Genomic DNA, 18713 nt, shown 5'->3' with positions numbered 1-18713 from the left:
CGGCGCTAATGACATAGTGTTCTCCGCTATAGCTTTAATGACATTGGTGGCCAGCTGGTTGCACGCTGGGAACTGCCACAAATTCATGTCACTCAACAGTTCACATGGAGCCCACGTGCTGGAGTCCATCGTAACATACAAGACATAAATGGACATCGGGTGTGTGAGCATGTCAGGGCCAGTCACCTCCTTTTGGTATGTTGGCTTCTTTACATTAGATGTTTGGGATGTAAGCAATGTGTACAATGTTTGTGTGTCAATCAATGAAAAAAACAAAACACCAACTCTGAAGCATCTTTCAGTGTATTCCGACTGATCCGCCCTTGTGACTACAAACTCCAAAGCCAAGATGATTATAATTTTGTTAGGAGATCATCATATACTTGAAGTCAGGTCTCGACATCTTCAGACATTTTGGTCATGTTCAAAGAAAAAAAACAAACGCTCTGACAACATCTACTGAGGCAGATTCTTACACTTTTTACGTGATCATGTGGTTGAATCAGTTTAACATGCTGGTACTACATACAGTAAATCCTGCTCCATCTTGAAGTTAAGACATGCCTCACATACACCACTGTATAGCCATTTTCATGGATCACATTTTAGAAGGCGTCTTTGGCACCTTGAAACATTTTTTTGGGCAACGTTCCTCCACTGCTGCAGATGCAGCCTGCTGCACATGGGGCGGGGGGGGGGGGGGGGTTCTAATCTGTCAGCCTGAAAGTTGGCAAGACAACTTCAAATACAGTTGTGCAAGCCCAGATCTTTCCAGGTCTGGAACACAACTGAATGTACCGTGGCTTTTCATGCCTCCTGTCTGTGAATCGGACAGGCTTGTACTCTGTCTCTTAATTTCTGGTGATTCAGTAGAAAGGGTGGTTCTGCTCCTGCACAAAAAAAGAAAAGTGGATATTGTTCTAAAATGACTTAATCACTATCTTGTTTATTGTGTCTAGTTTTATTTGGAAGTTTTGCTTTACTATCCTTTTGTTTTTTTACTTGCGTGCTCTACTCTAATGTTTCACACGTCATTTCTCTCCTCTGTATTTTGTAAGTCCTCCAATGAACAACGATCAATTTACCATCGTGGGTTCCTTGTTTGATTAGTTTGACACCTCCTGAATTTGATTTTAAAACAGTTTTCATAAAGTCTTCCCAGTCTTCCTTGACGAGTCTATCGGTGGCTTTCTGGTTGCGATAAATTATACACAGCAAAAGCCTCAAACATTCTTTTGAGATCCAAAGTGACTATGTTAGCTACTTGAGACGCAAACATATCTGTTTTGAAATGAAGGTTAAGGTTAAGACACACGAGCAACCGAGATTGAATTTTTCCTAAAATTGTCCAAAAAAAACCCTTGTGAAACATTTTAAAAAGGTACACATTCACCCTAAAACTATCGAAATCAAAAATAGTAAAGTTTCTCTCCAATGAGCGAGTGCTTGCATTTAGCTTTTGATAGTTTTTGTGTTTTTGGTTATTTTCTTGCACCGCAAACCCACGATGATGAAAACCCTGAGTGCTGAGGTCTGACATGCTTGGCATTGGCCCCTCCAGCGTTGGACAGCACTACCACTGGGAGATACCAGCATTTTACCAAACACTGGAGCTTCCCTGCATTTACAGCAGGAAATCACATTTAGTGTAAAAGGAGACTGCAAGACACAAAGCAGACCATGGACAATTGATATAACACATGAAAGGGATTACACTTGATTCCCTCCGCACATATCCCTTTTAAACTGCTACAGTGGAGTCCATTTTTAAAAGAACCAGATGAACCAGATGTAGCCCATAAGATCTTGATAGTTGTGAAATTGTGTTTTTTCCTGAGGGTGCTTGACATTCTCCAGCAGGTAAATCTCTCTGCATTTCACGCTAAATGAGGTTTGTGTCTGCAGCATGTTCCTGCGCTGCCTGCCGGATGCATACCGAGCATTTCAAATCTGGATCACTCAACAGTGTGTGGCTGTCCCAGACTTTCTAAATGCTACCATACAAAATTGAATTCTGATAGTGAAGCAAGCCATGTCTCAGGGGTTGTGTGACGCAACAGTAGAAAAGAATATGTAAATGGCAGATTAAGCTAATTCTGGTTAGCCCTCAGCTAACTTTAATATGGACAAATAATTCCATAGTGCAGCTTTTCTTCCTTCCAAATATTATCGGACTAAATCAAAGTGTCATACTGAATGAACAGTTGTTTGTAATAACTATCACTGCCAGAAGATGGAGACAAAACTGCCACACGATAGCTTTAAGCTTCAAGTTTTCAAAGAAAAATCCACATTTTTCACATTCAACATGTATCAGACATCTTTAGCAGGTTTGGATAATCAATTTAATTATCCCACGTCTTGTTTCTGCATTTTAAAGGAAAATAGGGATTCAAGCCACCCCTAGATTGAACAACTGCCGTGCATTTCCTGAATGAAGAGAGTGATGTGAAGATTTGGAGAAGCTGTTCCTGGATCCATTTCTATGGAGATTCAAGTCTTTTGGAGGCCATCCAATCTCCTGTCAGTCTGGCTGGGCAGCAGAGTTTTAGATTGGAGTGAGGATGTGCTTACCAGCTGTGAGATTAAGGGGAACTGATCGATGGCCTCCGTGATTGGCTCTCACCGTGTCCCAGCAGCATCCAATCCCCTTGGTTCGGATGGTTGTCCTCAGCAGAGTCAAAACCAATTCTTCCTCCTCACAGGGGCCAAATAAGATCACTGACCTGAAGCTACAAGGCCACGCTCAGAGGTTCTGCCTCCATCTGTCTGCCCATTCCCCTGGAAAAAAAAATGCAAGGGAGGAGAAGGGAGGGAGAAAGGGAATCAAATTGGTAGGAGGACTGTTTTTCACACTATTACAGAAATTGTCAATCTGGATAATTTGGTGTGTATTTGATGTCTTTTTTTTTTTCTTTTTTTTTTTATGCGTGTCAGCGGTGATTCTGCAACGCTCGTCCCGGTCAGGCTCACGTCGCCGCGGTGTCTCTTGCTTCAGCTTCTCAGTAGGTGGAGCGCTTTTCATTTTCTCTGCTACTGTGATGGTTACAGCTGCCAACAACGTCGCGATTCTATTTATTTAAAGCAAATTGCTGTTGTTGCCACTGGTGATGTGAAAACCTCCACTTCCTGTGTGCCAAGTTATATTTTTTAGAAGAGTCTTTAGAGAAGCCAAGTATTTCATGAAACTTTAAAGAGTATATTTGGGTAACAAAAAAAACCAACAGAATAAATAGCCTTTAAAGAGAATAGAACAATACCTCTTCGACAACAGTCACTGGGTGACAAACCAAAAAGTCTAAAAATATTTATAACCCAAAAAAACAATGTCACTGAAACTTCTTGGAGGGATGGAGAATGGACCGAGTTAGTATGAATCACGGGACGAATACACATTTTCTTTTTTTTTCACATACAGGAAGTCAAATATTTTGATGGTGAGCCGCAACTCCAAGTGAGAACTGAGAAATGATCAGCAGAGATACAAAAATCAGTTCATCTATCCATTCCATGGGGTCTGCCTGTGTGAGTCTGCGTGTTCTCCCTGTTCCTGCGTGGGTTCTCTCTGGTACTCCAGCTTCCTCCCACAGTCCAAAGACATCAAGAGGGGACGAGGCTGATTGATACTCTAAATTGACTGTAGGTGTGACTGTGAGTGTGAATGGTTGTCTGTCTCTATGTGTTGGCCCTGCCATGGACTGGTGACCTGTCCAGGGTGAACCCTGCTTCTCACCCAAAAGCTCCTGGGATAGGCTCCACCCCCCCCCCCCAAAAAAAAACCCTTAACAGGATAAGCAGAAGAAAATGGATGGATGGATGGATACATCATTTTGTTTTTATATGAAGTCCTTTCGAATTTGCTTGTTGTTAAGTGGCGCAACACAAACAACCTTGCATCTTCTCTTCGTGTCCAACTATTCCAATAAAAAAAAAATGCAGATAATCTAGTTGGTTTGATATTGTCTGCAGATTTATATCTAATTCCAATTTAAACTCAGTGTGAAATAGACGACGCCGCAGCTGAACAGAGATTTCCACATAACTTTGCTGCCATCTAGTGGAACAACCAGTAACATTGTTGTGTTTTGGGCCAAAGTTTGAATACAGTAATTGAATGTTTCTCGCTTCTCCTGCCTCCAAACCTGCTATGTTTAGTAACTACACACAGGAAATTCCTCATTCCCACAGGCTTTGGAGAAATGCCTTCTCTCACAGCCGTCTAATTAAAGCTGAGCTCAGAGTGAAAAAGCAGCCCCTCGGAAGAACTCAGACAGGCATCTTATTAAGCCATGTTTAACTTTAATTTCCTCTGGAAAAGCCAGTGTTTTTACAATATTTAGAAAAGTAACATTCATCTACAAAATGCTGCATACATGAACTTCATTTTCATGATTTGCGGTACATTCTTTCCTGACAGTGCCATGGTGACATAACTGGATGTAAGAGGAACAACAGCACAGAATCAAACAGGTTCATGCCCATAATTGGTATGTTTTTACATCGTTGATGAAGTTTGAGGTCACATTTATGATATCCAATTTCATTAATGCAATCAAAAGACCAACAAAACGCAAGGGTTATCAAATAACCAGTAAATATGCACAATACACAATACCATATATCACCCACACAGTTGTGTACGAGCGTAGAAACTGAAGTGGCTTCAGTTGTGGCTGGTTTATAGAGATATAAGCTGTGAGAGAGAGCCCCAGCCATGAGTAGAGTGTGGATTACAAAGCATAAAGCGGGATAGAGAAGACTTGAATGATAAAGACTGAAAAATATTTGTATAGTTACAATTTCAAGGTTATTTTTTTTGCTGTTCGCATTACTTTGGTAACTGAAGAGAGATCGTGCCAAGTACATTTAGCAGGAAGCTAACAGCGACAATCTGACTGCAACTGCTTCAAAACTGTCCAAAAATGTCTGCTCACAAAGTGTTGATGGTCGACTGAGTGGATTTTTTACCAGATTAAGATTCTAACAGGACATTTTGGGTCAGTCTGCTGTTGATTTGGTGCCGTAGCTGCTGCTAGCTTTTAGTCACTGTTAGCTTCAAGCTACACATATACCAAAAAAAAACAAAACAAAACAAACCTTTTTGGGTGGATTATCGCTTTAATTAAAGCAGTTAAACATGAAAGTTAAAGTAAAAAAAAAAACGCTTTTTTGGGGGGGGTTTTTATGAACAGGCTTAGCGTCACTATCCCGACCTTTGGCACATTCATTAGTGTTTGGACCACAGTGACCAAGCAGTGAAAAGTTCCCTTTTGTATGGGGCGTTTGTTATTTTACAGACAACTCAGAACGGAACTTTTCTGAGCTCCTACTTTACAAAGTACACTGGAACGCCACTCAAACCCGGGTGTTCCTACTCAGAAACTCTGAGGGAAAACTTTCCCCCGATTTCACAGAGCCTTAGTTTTCTTAAGTCAAACAAAAATGGCGGCACCCGCAGAGAAACACGTCATCAATGGTAAAACAGCAACTACAAGTCTTTTGAAAGTATTTTTGCCCCTATTCCATGATGGTAACACATACTATCATATTGTAAAACATACTGTGTTTGAATAGTGATTGTGTCACCATAAAGAAATCCCTTTGTGTGTCAGCCATGTTGTTTGAATATTCAACTGGACTTTGCAGCTCTGAGTTATCTTGAACGTAACATTTAAATACACAACCTTCAGTCCATCCAGTCTCTCTGGACACACTCACACTGACTTCCTCCTCTTGCCAAACACATTATTGATGAGCTTGGCCATTGACTTAGACCCGCTGTAGCGACGTCGGTCAGCACGGTACTTGAGGTGCTCCATCACCTGTCGGATGAGCTGCGTGAAGAGGCTGGCGATTTCCTGGTAACTCTCGGCTGCTGAGACCTCCTGGAAGTAGCAGCGGTTCTCCTGTGCAAGGCAACGACCCTCCTCTTCACACACCTGCCGGGCATGACACAGGTCCTGCTTGTTACCCACCAGACAGACAGGAACTCCCATCTCCCTGAAAAAGAGATTAATCGGAAAGATGGACTCAAGGTTGACTATGATGAAATGAAGGAGGATTTAGAGCGAGTGAATTGTTTCACTGTAACTGTCTAATTACACCTAGAAATGACAGTTCGCGGCTTCAAGTCCATAGAATTTTCAAACTTTTTTTTTTCCCATGCAAATGTTTTATTTTTTCCGACAATAAAAGCAAAGTTTATCTTCCAGGTAATCTCTTTCTTTTTTTCTACACATCAATTTGCACTTCCTCTCTGATGCTGTGACATCGATGAAATTATGTTACCCTTCAAATACTATCTGTTTACATTTTTTCTATAGGTAACATCGATAGCTAAAACATCCAAAGCGTGATCCAAAGTTAGAGTTAGGGTTGCTCTTATTTGTACAATCGTCAGCGATATCACACACACGTGTGACGTCTGATTTCAGTTGTGGATTTCAAGTTGTGCTTTCTCCCAGTTCTCTAGTTTTGTTCTCCAGGGGCATGAGCGGGTTCTACCCCATGCATCGCTCTTGCCGTTTCCATCACTTCTTTGATTCCAGAATGCACACATAGCCTGTCAAACCCCCAAAACCAACTACTGCAAAAATGCCCAGAAATATCTGTTGATATATCGAAGTGTTGCTGACTGAGAGGATTATACTGTATAATGTGCTTCAGAGTTTGTAAACTGATGTCTCCGGAACGTTTTGCTGTTGTTTGCAGTTGGTCAAGAGAGAGTTGGTGGGCAACCATGTGCCACGGAGAGCCGTGTGTATGCAGGTTTACAGGCGATTCCACTGATTAACAAACTTCTGTGGCTGAAGGTGTGTTAATCAGTGGAATCACCTGCTAAAGGGTTTGGTTGCTATTAGCTTCAAGCTAAATTTACATGACTGGCTCTTTCTGCAGTCTGGAGACACAAAGAAGTGAATCCAAGACACATATTTGTGAGTACTTGAGGGCAAAATACACTTTGAGGGAAAAATTATTGCTTTAAATACAAATTAACTTTGGCATACTGTAGATACTGCTTCTAAAACGTGACTGACCGGCCTTAAAAAAAACAGACAGAATTGTTCTTCCTTTGAACTCTTCCTTGATTTCAATCTAATATTCCGGGTCGCTGGCCTACATTTATGCTCACTTACTCAATTAATCTCTTGCCTCATGTTATCAGGATGCCCTGGCACATGACAGGCAGCTTGATGGATGTGGTTGGCCCATTTTCCAGCAGACTAGAGTTCCGCCTGTAGGTTTGTAGTGAATCTCTCTCTCTCTCTCTCTCTCTCTCTCTCTCTCTCTCTTGTCTCTCGTCATCATGAATCATTAATCAGTTTGCGTCTGTCAAGGCCGGTCAGGATTCCTCAAACTTATCGCGGCATGAGGATCCCTGTTCAGCTTCAAAGAAAGTAGGGCAAAGCTGTGGTGTTTACAGCACTTTCAAGTAATATAGTAGATGTTCTTGGCAGCGTGCTGCTTGTCAAGTGAGGCTTTTGGTTTTAGCGATGCAGTCAAAGAGAAATATCCTCAAAGATCTGCACATCTCTGTCACATGGAGATGATTATGATTATTATTAGACTTTTGCCCTCGCTTTGGTTTTATGATTCAACACCTGCACATGTTCCTCAGATGTGCCCGCAACTAATTACAGTCTCTGAGAAATTAATGTGTCATCTGGCAGTGTTACTGGAAACTGGGAGGCAAAAAAAAGAAAGAAAAAGACCACGACTCAGATTTACAGAGTAAATTCACTGACTAAAATTAATCAAACAACAAGCACACAGAGAATTCTCCAATGTCATGAGATTGCCACTCATTATATTGTTTTTGCGCAATATAGGAATATCCCGCCGCATTACCACACTCTTTTTCTGTTAGTTCAGCGTCATCTATACCCTAAATTGATATTTTAGATGACCAGGTTGCAAGCAAACGTTTACATTTTGTCCCTAAGTGTAACCAAAGGGTCCAAGTTACCATTTTGACTGCTGATGTTCTTTGAAAGAGTTTCACTGATATTTTTCTCATGACGTGAAAGGAAATAAAATACCTTTCACCTTTCTTTTTTTTTTCGCCGGTTATTTGAATAATGACGGAAACATTTAGTTTCACGGGCGTGCTGTGGTTTTATCATGTGTGCTGTCTTTTTCTTTTCTTGTCTTGATACCATATATACTGTGTGGCAGGAGCTGTCTCCAATGAATGATTGAATTCGTGCTCCTGGGAGAGTTGAGACGCTTCCCGGCAGCCTCGGCCTAAAGTCTCATTCACATCGTAATAAAATACCCTCACTGTGGTGCGTCTGACCCTTTGCAGTTGTCCATGCGTGCCTCCCGAATCTGATGCAGGATGTTCTTGGCATTGATGAAGGAAGTGCGATCGTTGATATTGTACACCACCACAAATCCGTCAGCCCAGTCCACTGGCTCCTCTAGTATACACCTGGCCTCAGAGCTCTGCCAACGACAACATGTTGTTTTAGTATCAGACTGGCTCCTGAAGATCTGCTCTGTGGCTTATTTTTGCATCAGATTCAGTCACGCAGAAATGCAAGAGGAAAGTAAATCGACTGAGTTTGTTGCATAGCAAAGCTAAAGCACAAGTTGATTCTCATGTTTGGGTTCGTGTTCATGGACTCAGTGTGTGGACAAGTCAATAACCGAGAAGCCACAACTCTAGATTATATTTATCCATCCATCCATCCATTTTCTATACCGCTTATCCGTTAAGGGTTGCAGGCTGGAGTCTATCCCAGCTGACACTGGGCGAGAGGCGGGGTTCACCCTGGACGGGTCGCCAGTCCGTCGCAGGGCAGTGAGGACTAATGAGGGGTTCAGTAACTTGCTCAAAGATACTTGGACATGGTCATGATGAGGATCGAACCAGCGACCCTTCGGTTGCTAGACAGCCCCAGATTTTGTTTTTATATCATCTTTGGTCGTCCCAGTTGGAAACTTCACTTTTTGGCACAGAAAAATACAATTAAACTGCAGAATGACAGGGAAACGTTGCAGATTTTCAACCAGGACCGTATCATGTACCAGGTTGCATGAACTCAACTGGCAAACTCTTTGGCTGGTAGTCGACCTATTCATCGCACGTCTACATTTTTTATATTAAAGCAGTAATGCAAAGTCAACTGTGAACCTCACCACTTCAGAATCAAACAGCTCGTGTGCCATTTTGTCACCAAAGCAGAAACAAAACAGGATGTCTTAGTATTACTATATATAAAACATCTCAGTATTTTATGTTTTATTGTGTACTTCTGTCTTAATTGTTGGTCCTTCTGTTTTTGCTGCCTTGAGCAACACGTGCAGAGCAAGAGTAGTAACCTTGAGTTGGAGTAAACAGCGTAGGAAGGTCAAGGGGCCCTAGGGTGAATCTGGGCCCTCAACCAGCAGTTCCTCAAGCCCAACTCATACCTTTCACTTTATTGACAGCAGAGCGACACAGACTGATTATGAGAGCTGGCTGTTGTAAGTTTAACCTGAAGACAATGGCCGCCTCCTGTTCCTCATAGCTTGAAGGTATTCAAATAAAACACCAGCTTTCTAATAAAAGGCCTTTTGGCTTTTTGGTCTTGTTGAAGAAGACGCAAGCAGGCAGTGTTGCTCTTTTCTTCAAAGAGACAGCCATTGCTTCATATCGCCTCGGGATGAACTCATAAATCCCCTTGGAACCCCGACTTTAAGTGCAGTATAGATCATACACGTGCCGAGCGGAGCGTAGTTCATTCCAGGTCACATGCGTGAGCTGCTGTGCCTTAGCAGACAGAAGCCAGTCCAGTGTTTTGCTGATGTTCCTGTATGTGACACCTTTGGAGCACCACAACATGTTTTCATGTATGTTCATTGTAGCCCCGACCCTTTTACAAGAATTGAGTTTTAAACCTCCTGCAACAAGAGAGGAGAACTTCCTCTGAGCCTTGATGTCTCGGAAACGGCATGTTTTTACTCAACAAGGAGAATTTTTGGACACTTCCTATTATTTACACAAGGAAAGAAAAGATGAGTGTAAATAAAATTCTTTCACATGGGTGACAGTCCATGTTCTTGAAGAGATATTATTCAGAAATTGCAACTTCTCAGAACAATCTGGGAACTTTCCGATTGTAATAAAGGTGGCCTTGGAATGTTCCTGGAAGGTTTCCAGATAGTCGCAATGTGGAGTTCTTTATAGGCTGGTGCAGAGGAGCCCAAACTGAAACTCAGTGGTGGTTGTGTGTGCCAAATGTAAAGACATATTGTGTGTCTTTTGTCTGTGCACCACTGCCTGTGTTTCACTTGTAACCAAACTGATGTCCTGCACAGAGTCACCATCAAATAATGAAAATCATTAGCAATAAGCAGGGATCCTACTTATCTGAAGAACATCTGTACCTCATGAAAAAGAAGACAGCGGTATAATTCAATATTTTATTATTAGGCCTGGTTTTTATTGATACATATATATATTTTTTGCATTAGGTGAGCTAAGTTTAACCTTTTGGTGGGTAAAATGTGGTGATTTAGCATCTGCAGAGGCATCTGCCACCTTGGGCAGCTGTTTGCAGCCATGCAGTGGTTTCTAAACTGTTTTAAGTATTGCACCCCGTGAAAAATTCAACTGCTTACTGTGCTGGCCCCTCTACCTCCCCAGTTGGGGCCAGCACCACCAGTGGCTACACTACTGCTGCTAACATCATCCATCCATCCATCCATCCATCCATTTTCTTCCACTTATCCTGTCATGGGTGGCGGGGGAGGGGCTGGAGCCTATCCCAGCTGCCTTTGGCAAAGAGGCGGGGTTCACCCTGGACAGGTCACCAGTCCATGGTAGGGCCAACACATTTTTTCAGACAACCACTGGCTCTCACAGTCACACCTACAGTCAATTTAGAGTATCAATCAGCCTCATCCCCTCTTGATGTCTTTGGACTGTGGGAGGAAGCTGGAGTACCAGAGAGAACCCACACAGGAACAGAGAGAACAAGCAGACTCCACACAGAAAGACCCCGTGCTCCAGCTGAGGCTCAAACCCGGAACCTTCTTGCTGTGAGGGGACAGTGCTAACCACTGCACCACCTGCCGCCCCTGCTAACATTAATGCCAGCAAAATACTGGAGGTCCAGATGGTTTTTGACAGACGGGACAGCTTTTGACAGTTTTTGCTGCTCCCATGGGTGCGAGGTCAGTTTGTTTCAAATTTTTAACCGTGTTTGAACAAGTTAGGCAACGTGTTGGGCGCTAAAGAGCCTTATTTTTTTCTGACGCTGGAGGAAATGTTCAGGTGTGCATTCCCAGAAGGCCCTTCAGGCGTGTGGCATGACATGGATCATGGTTGGAGTCAATCAGAGGAAGAGAGGGTTTTCATACAATTTAGATGGGAAAACAAAACCGGTTTATTGAATGATTTTTAAAGGATAGTACAGATTTCTTTTTTTCTCCCCCCCCCCGACGTAACAGTGTGTGCTCCTGGGGGAACTTGGGAATCTACACGCTGTACTTGTCAGTGTTACAGAGAGTATTTCAGCCAACTGCTTACTTTTAAACTATGTACAAAATAAAATACAGTACTGATAAAGGATGACAAATCATTTACAAAAAGTTGTACTAAAAAAGAAGTTTCCTGATGTAAATCAAAGGCTCAGATAAAATAATAATAATAATTTTTCTTTGCTGAGTTGTTGTACCTGTGAGCAGGGGTCAAAAACTTCCAGGTTCAGCTGCCTGCCATCGATGGAAAGCCTCTTATGATACAGGGAATCTGCAAGGAGGATTGGAAATGAACAAAACAACATTCAAATATAGTTCTGAAGCATTGAAAGGGGGCACACATTCATCTCTTGAGGGTCAAGCGTGGTTTGTATTCTGCTAGCTGACCAGCTCAGATGTTAGGAGCAGTACCATAAAAGAATGTTTATCTTAAAACTCAAACGTACCCCTTGAGTGACGGTTGCACGAGCAATGTTTATTATTTTATCTTAAGATGAATAGACTTTTCCCTCTTGCTGTTCCCTCCTGCTTCCGGCCTTTGAGCGAAATAAACCTCTAATTTAATAAACACTTACGAGAGCCGCATCCTTGCATCCCAGCAAGGAAGCGGCACCAGAACAGGAACATCCATGATGTCTGCTGATAAACTGTTGATAAACCAAAACCCCTTTTAATCAAACCAGGAAACACGTACTGGCATTGGATGCATATTCACCGATGAAGCGTCTGGTCAGGAACCGCACGAGGACAGCTGGGGGGGAAACAGGCAAAATGGAAAACATCAAAATGAATCATGGCATCATTACGCTCATCCCTCACAGGTGGCAGCAGTGGGGGGGAAATCAGTCACTCTTGCAGGCGCAACACAGTGCCAGCAGGCTCTGAAACTGAACCCTCACATGAAAGAGGCTGCATGGCTTTGCTGGAAGGCCTTTGTGCATATTTGGCAAGCAGAATGGTTATATTTCCAATTTGCTGCGCCTCCAGATTGCAAGAAATGTATAAAACAGAGCCAGTTTTGGACCCACAGACAATCAGTTTCAATTAAAGTCTGAAGTTACAAGTGCTGAACTCTGGAGGGCTGTTGATGGTGCTCATGGGCCTGTGGAGGGGTTATACAAGGGTTATACTTGTAAAAATGTAAAGAACTGATATATGGTGCACCATGTGTGGGGAAATTATACGTGCATGCGATACACGGGACAGTAGTTATCATTTTTGGGGTCCCTTTTACCCCAGTCCTGACCTATTCAGCCGCCACTGAGCAAAACAACATAAATAGAACTGGAAAGCTGACAAAAGCAGCAAGTGAAGCAGGCGCGCAGCAGCACAGCCTCTCCACAGTAACTCAGATACATTGGCAAGAGGGGAGCACGGAGACATCCTGTTGTTTTATGAAGCACTTAAGCAGCTCTCACACCGTCCGCTTTTGCCACCAACACCACTCTGACGTACGCAAGTGGACCCCGAGCAGTAGCACAGATCTTCCCTGCAACATTTTTCCTTTCAGTTTAAAAAACTACAGCCTGGGATGTGGTTACATTTACACACTGCAGTCGCATCAACTGAGCTAAGCACTGGCAACACTCACAATCCTGTCCGTATCATGACACGACTTCATCATGATATATTACTGTACAGTATGATCTACGTAGGCTCATGATTTGTATATAATATCATCAAACACACTAAATCTAGCTGCCATAACATCTCTAAGTGCACAGGTTCTTGTGTCACTCACTAAAATATAGCTGCTGTAAAAAACATAGATGCTTTTATGACCATATATTGCAATATGATATCAATAATAAGGACGGGACTAAATAAGATCCAATAAGACGATTGAGAGACATAATCTCATAACATATTGCTGCACTGATTTTATTGCACAGCCTTACTCAACCATTGATGGTCCTGGAACACGAACGATCGCAAGCGTCAAGATGTTTAAATCCAATAAGGCCCTTATATGTAAGTCATTACACAGATGGATTATAAATATCAGTGTAATCGTCTCTGCGTGCGGGTATCAGTGACTTGCCGGTCGCATCAGGACCGGAACAGAATTCTATGTGACGTTATAACTGATGGTGAACACAGTTTAACTGTGGCAAACACATTTAAGTCCTGAGGTCTGTTTATCATCAATCATCTGGGCTTGGAGATGCAAAAGAAGAACTTGAAACAAAACATCTGTCCATCACAAATGTGCAAAGCAAAAGGCTTCTTTATTAAGTGGGGAAAAAAGAATGATTTCAGATTAAAAACACAAAATGCGCTGACTGGATTTCCTCTCTGTAACCTTGAATTCATCTGTGACTGATTCAGTTTTCAAAATTGGCCTTTGAAAAACCGAGATTGCTTTGAAATAATGGTAATATTTCAATTAGGCCTTGTGACCGCAGCCAATAATAAACTGTAAGAGTTTTCTTCATGGTTCTTTTGAAATTAAGTTGCAGTGAAAAGTAATGTTGGTTCTAACGCAAAGCTTCTTTGTTCTAAGTTGGTCCAACACCTTCAAACAAGTTTAAATGACCTGTATTTATGGAGCGCGTTTTCGCTTACACTTGCTTACTTTGCCATGACAGAAAGAAATAGAAGGAGGGAAAACTAAAATGGCCAAACTTTAAAAAAAAAAAAAAATCAAAACAGACCAGTAACCACATCGATCATGTGAAGAAATGTATGATCGTTTTCGACAAGTTGCCCCGAACCACAAACAATGTCATGTTAATCTAAAAATACAGTCATCAACCCCTGCAAAAATAAAAGACTATATAGAGAGGGATTTAAGTCAGAAATTAAGGGGCTTTTCTCAAAAGGAAAAGTCACTGGTACAAATCTCTTGCATTATCAAGGCTCCCTGAAAACCAAAACCACGATGGCATTTCATCTCTTGGTTAAAATCCTTTGCTCGGTGAGCCAACATCTTCAGTGCTGTTAATTGATTAAATTGGTCGTTCGTTATTAATGGAAAGTTTATCAGCCAAGTTCCTTTCAGAATGGTTCAATAACAATGTACTGTCATGCTTGTCACGTTTAATTTAATGGCTTCTTATGTGCCACTTAAGGTCAGCTTAAATCAAACAGAATGAAAGTGCAACAGTCAGTAAAAGACAAAATACAGTTATCAACAAAACAATGCATTAAATGCTGAAAAAGCGACATAAAAGTAAAATTTTAAGTTCTTTTAAAGCATCAGTTTGACAGAGTCAGGTTTGTTTTTCCTGTTTTATTTCGTTATCGTAGAAATTTCTTCAGGTCTGGACTGTTGAACAACCAGAACTCTGGAACCTTGAAATGTTCACTGGTTTCATTCTGTTGATGCAGTGAGGAAAGTAAAGATGAGCCAATATTGAAAAAAAAAACTGATTTCCAGGTTGATGTTTTTGTGTGAAATACTGAGCATAAATCCAACCCTGCAACAAAGCCTGACACAACAATTGCACACCAAAATAATAAGTTTGCCACTTGCGCTTCGTCAGCATGGGATACTATCAGCCAATTTTTTTGAATGGGATCATGTTCAGCTCAGTATATTGACTGCTGAACTACGACTACTACTAATACCACAACTACTACTACTACTACAGACTCCTTCCAGGCACTCACCTGACTTCCCAGCCCCCTGGCTCCCCAGCAGGGCCAGCTTGATGTCGTTCATGCCTGCGCTCTCTCAGGTCCTCAGCTGGCTCTCCGGCTGCTGCGTCTCTCTGTTTTGTCCTTTGTCCGAGTTAACGTCGGAACCCTAAATGTTCATAAGCCCTATTCCTGTTCTTCAAAGGGCTGTTTCACTTTTTAAAGCCAGAGGGAACAGAGAGGAGGGAAAACAAGCTCTCTCCCTCCCTCTCCCTCTCTCAGCCCCTACATCTCTTTCCTCTCTCTCTCTCTCTCTCTCTCTCTCTCTCTCTCTCTCTCTCTCTCCTTGTTTTCACCCAGTAACGCTCTCTCTCCCCCATCCTTTGTCTTTATTTTTCTTGTTTCCTGTCTTTCAGCCGTATCTCCCTTTTCTGTTTAAAAGAGAAATTACTCAAAGGTCACGACTGAGTAAACTTATTGTGGTGTTCAAGACAGAAATTACAAATAATAATGATTAAAAAAAAACAATAGGAACGTGATGCCCGAGTTCAATTTTCCATCAACATAATAAGAAAATGAGATGCACTGGGTCGAGTCGGTTTTATTCATATCGTGCCAAATCAAAACAACATTTATCTCATGACAATTTTGCAGGTAGACAAGGTCTTTAACCACATGATGCGATGCACAATGTTCACTCACGTCACGTTTTATGACCTATACAGCCACCAGCCACTAGGGGGTGACGGAGATGAACCGGCCGGATCATGAGCACAAACGGTAACGGCAAACTATATCGGTGTTGAAGCCACAGACGGCATCAAGGGGCTGCAGTAATTTTGGCCCCAGGAAAGTCAGAAATTCTGTGACGTTTTCATGTTTAGGTTCTCAAATTGCAGTCTTGATTGAATATCCAGTACATAATGTATGATTTTACTTTATCAATATTTAAAAACTTTCCCTCCCCTCGACCAGGGTTTTTCTCCAGAGGCAAACCCCAGGCACTGACATAACGTCCTGTGTTCACTTAAAAATATAACTAATTCTAATAATCACTGGAAATTATTTTGGTTTTTTACGTACACAGATTTTTTGTGTTTCTCATTTTGAAGGCAGCAAATGGCCTCCACACTTTGTGAAGGCTCACTCACAAACGTGTTTCCTCAGGTGAGGTCATAGTCGTCAACCTGCTCTGGCATTGCTCTCCGGAATCCAGTGTTAATAAAAGCCTGGTTTTGAGGAAAGTCATTTTATTGAAATTGTTCAGCGTATTTTCACCAAAAGGAAAATGGTGACACGATGTGGAAAAAATGTTGATGACTTTGGTCGGATCCTTTATCAACGGCGCAGTCACAGCTCACCACGCTGAAGCAATATAGTAAAGACAAGGCTTTGAGTGTGGCGCTAAAGCCAAACTATGAGCAGGCTTGAAATACAAACACTGATTAGAAGATCCGTCATGCTCTTGACATCAAAATGAATCCGTTTAGACGAGCAATCCATCCTGTCTGACTTCAGCTGCCACACAAAGCGCGACACTTACAGCCAATAAATCATCTTGTAGTAGTTTTGACTTCTTAGACACCAACGTTCGCCAACAAAATGAATACTCTTTGGATTGAAAGCACATTTTTGTACCCTCTTGCCCTGGTATGCTTGTTTAGGGGCATTGAGGGCCCGTTTCCAAAATGGCTTCATTTGAACTTGCGTGCAAAGTCAGTGACCTACTTCCAAAATAAAACCCTTAAATATACGCTTTAGAGAGCAATCGAGGGACTTGTTTTGGAATATTGCCGCATTTCACAAAATAATTATATGACACATTGTTTAGGCCTAGATTTGGACTTGGTTTAGCCTGTTTACTTACACACACACACACACACACATATATATATATATATATATATATATGTGTGTGTGTGTGTGTGAGAGAGAGAGAGAGAGAGAGAGAGTATTTGCAAAATAAACTAAGTTTATGTTTTTGTTTCTTTATGATTACAATGCTCAGACTGAACTCCACAAAATGCAGGAATGCGAAGCCTGAACAGTTTGTAACTATGACCTGTATTCCACGTGTTAAAGGAACAGGACGATTTACTGGAAATACACTAATTGTCCATTTCTAGAAGCAGGCAGGTTGACAGAATCCCTTGTCTCTTCTCTGTGGGAGTTATAAAAAAAAGAATAAAAAAAAAACCCAGAGCACAGCTGACAGCTAGTTAGCTTAGCTGCAGTGAATGTTGGCCGTGGAGCGAAATGAAGACGGAGAAATCCATCTCAGTAATCATCAAATACACTTGCCTTTGTCTAAAAAATGTTTTTGAAAAATGAAAGTTGAAAATTACAAGTTGTGAGACATTAAAAAAAGTGAATTTAGTGACTTTTTACACATTATTCTTTCGCACCACATTGCAAACGTTCATTGCGGCTAAGCTAAATAGCAGTCAGCTGTGCTTTGAGGGGTCTGGAGCTCTCAGAGGGGAGAGGACGGTCTCTCTCCATCATTCTGTCTGGTTCTAAAAATAATAAAAAGGAAGTGTACTTTTCCGCATGTTGGCGTGTTCCTTTAATCATCGCATCCAAAACTCTGCCAGTCCATTGTGGAGTGGAAAAGTGATCCTTTTTTGGAGTTTTTCTCTTTCTGTTGACTGTAGGATCATGAGATTTAAATTCCTTAAAACAAAAGCCATAACAATGAAACAAAAACAGCCTGACAGCATCTTATGCATCCAAGTCCGCTCACAGCATGGAGACACGACGGGCTTTTGAAATGTTTACAACATTACTCACATTTCTTTGGGTGATGTATAGTCCAAATCAGCTTGTATGAGGTGAAATAATTGGTACCAGATAGCTTTTCATTTGGAGACGTGAGATGCAGACTGAAATCACCCCAACGTCACTTTGAATTTTGGAATCACTTGTGCAGTGTAATCAGCATTTAGCTTGATGACTTCAGTCCGCTGCGTTGGATCTGAAAGGAAAGTATTTAAACAAGCATCACTTTCCTCCTCGTGCATCTCGTCATCAAAATATCCCAATGGGCATTCTGATTCTGTTGTACTTCAAAGCAGAGCAAACAGCAGAAAGCCCAGCAGTTCGTAGCCACTTCCAATCAGGCAGAGACCATCGCCTCGCCCCCCCCCCCCGCCCCCCCGAGCTGACCAACACGTGTCTGCAGAGGGGCTTTCACATGGGACGACGTCATGTGCCCACAAAACCATGACACACACACACACACACACACACACACACACACACACACACACACACACACACACACACCCTTGTACTCACAGTCTTGTGAGGATCTTCATTGACATAATGCACTCCTCAGCCTCTTTCCCGAACCGTCACAACTAAAGGCCAGACCCCAACCGTGACCCGAAACCTAACCATGACCTAGAATGTGAGGGCCAGCTGAAATGTCCTCAAGCTGTTGGTCAAATACATGCTCGAGCCCTCAATATGTTGAAAGTATAAGAACACACACACACACACAAACCAAGAAACATGCCATTCTCACCAGCTCATACACACTCAAAACCTCAACAAATCAACATCAAAGGGCACCAAAGCACATCGGCAGCATCGTTACATAACGTCTGTGCACCAGGAATCTGTCCGCTGGGAGCCTCTCTGCCATGTGTAACTGGGGAGAAGTTATG

General features: G+C 42.0%; 1 protein-coding gene across 1 annotated transcript; it reads right to left on the bottom strand.

Moving 5' to 3' along the window:
* Positions 1-4832: 4832 nt before the first annotated feature.
* Positions 4833-15322, bottom strand: rerglb (RERG/RAS-like b). Its single transcript, XM_086207898.1, has 5 exons — positions 15079-15322; positions 12161-12217; positions 11664-11737; positions 8297-8445; positions 4833-6000 (listed from the first exon to the last, which is right to left on the bottom strand). The coding sequence occupies exons 1-5, from the start codon at positions 15128-15130 to the stop codon at positions 5715-5717; spliced, it is 618 nt and encodes a 205-aa protein (XP_086064024.1). The 5' UTR covers positions 15131-15322; the 3' UTR covers positions 4833-5714.
* Between the last annotated feature and the right edge of the window lie 3391 nt (positions 15323-18713).

The sequence above is a fragment of the Aulostomus chinensis genome, chromosome 7 (genome assembly GCF_037954235.1).
Source record: "Aulostomus chinensis isolate RoL2024-O1b breed Wild chromosome 7, RoL_Achi_v1.0, whole genome shotgun sequence".
In the NCBI taxonomy this organism is placed as follows: Eukaryota; Metazoa; Chordata; class Actinopteri; order Syngnathiformes; family Aulostomidae; genus Aulostomus; species Aulostomus chinensis.
Note: the sequence above shows the minus strand (reverse complement) of the source record. Positions and strands in the feature narration are given on the sequence as shown.

Excerpts from the sequence above, each read along its gene's own strand:
- rerglb (XM_086207898.1), bottom strand. The coding sequence starts at position 15,130 with ATGAACGACATCAAGCTGGCCCTGCTGGGGAGCCAGGGGGCTGGGAAG. Across the intron at positions 12,218-15,078 it reads CCAGGGGGCTGGGAAGTCAG|CTGTCCTCGTGCGGTTCCTG; the intron begins GTGAGTGCCTGG and ends TTTCCCCCCCAG. Across the intron at positions 8,446-11,663 it reads TTTTTGACCCCTGCTCACAG|AGCTCTGAGGCCAGGTGTAT; the intron begins GTACAACAACTC and ends TGTCGTTGGCAG.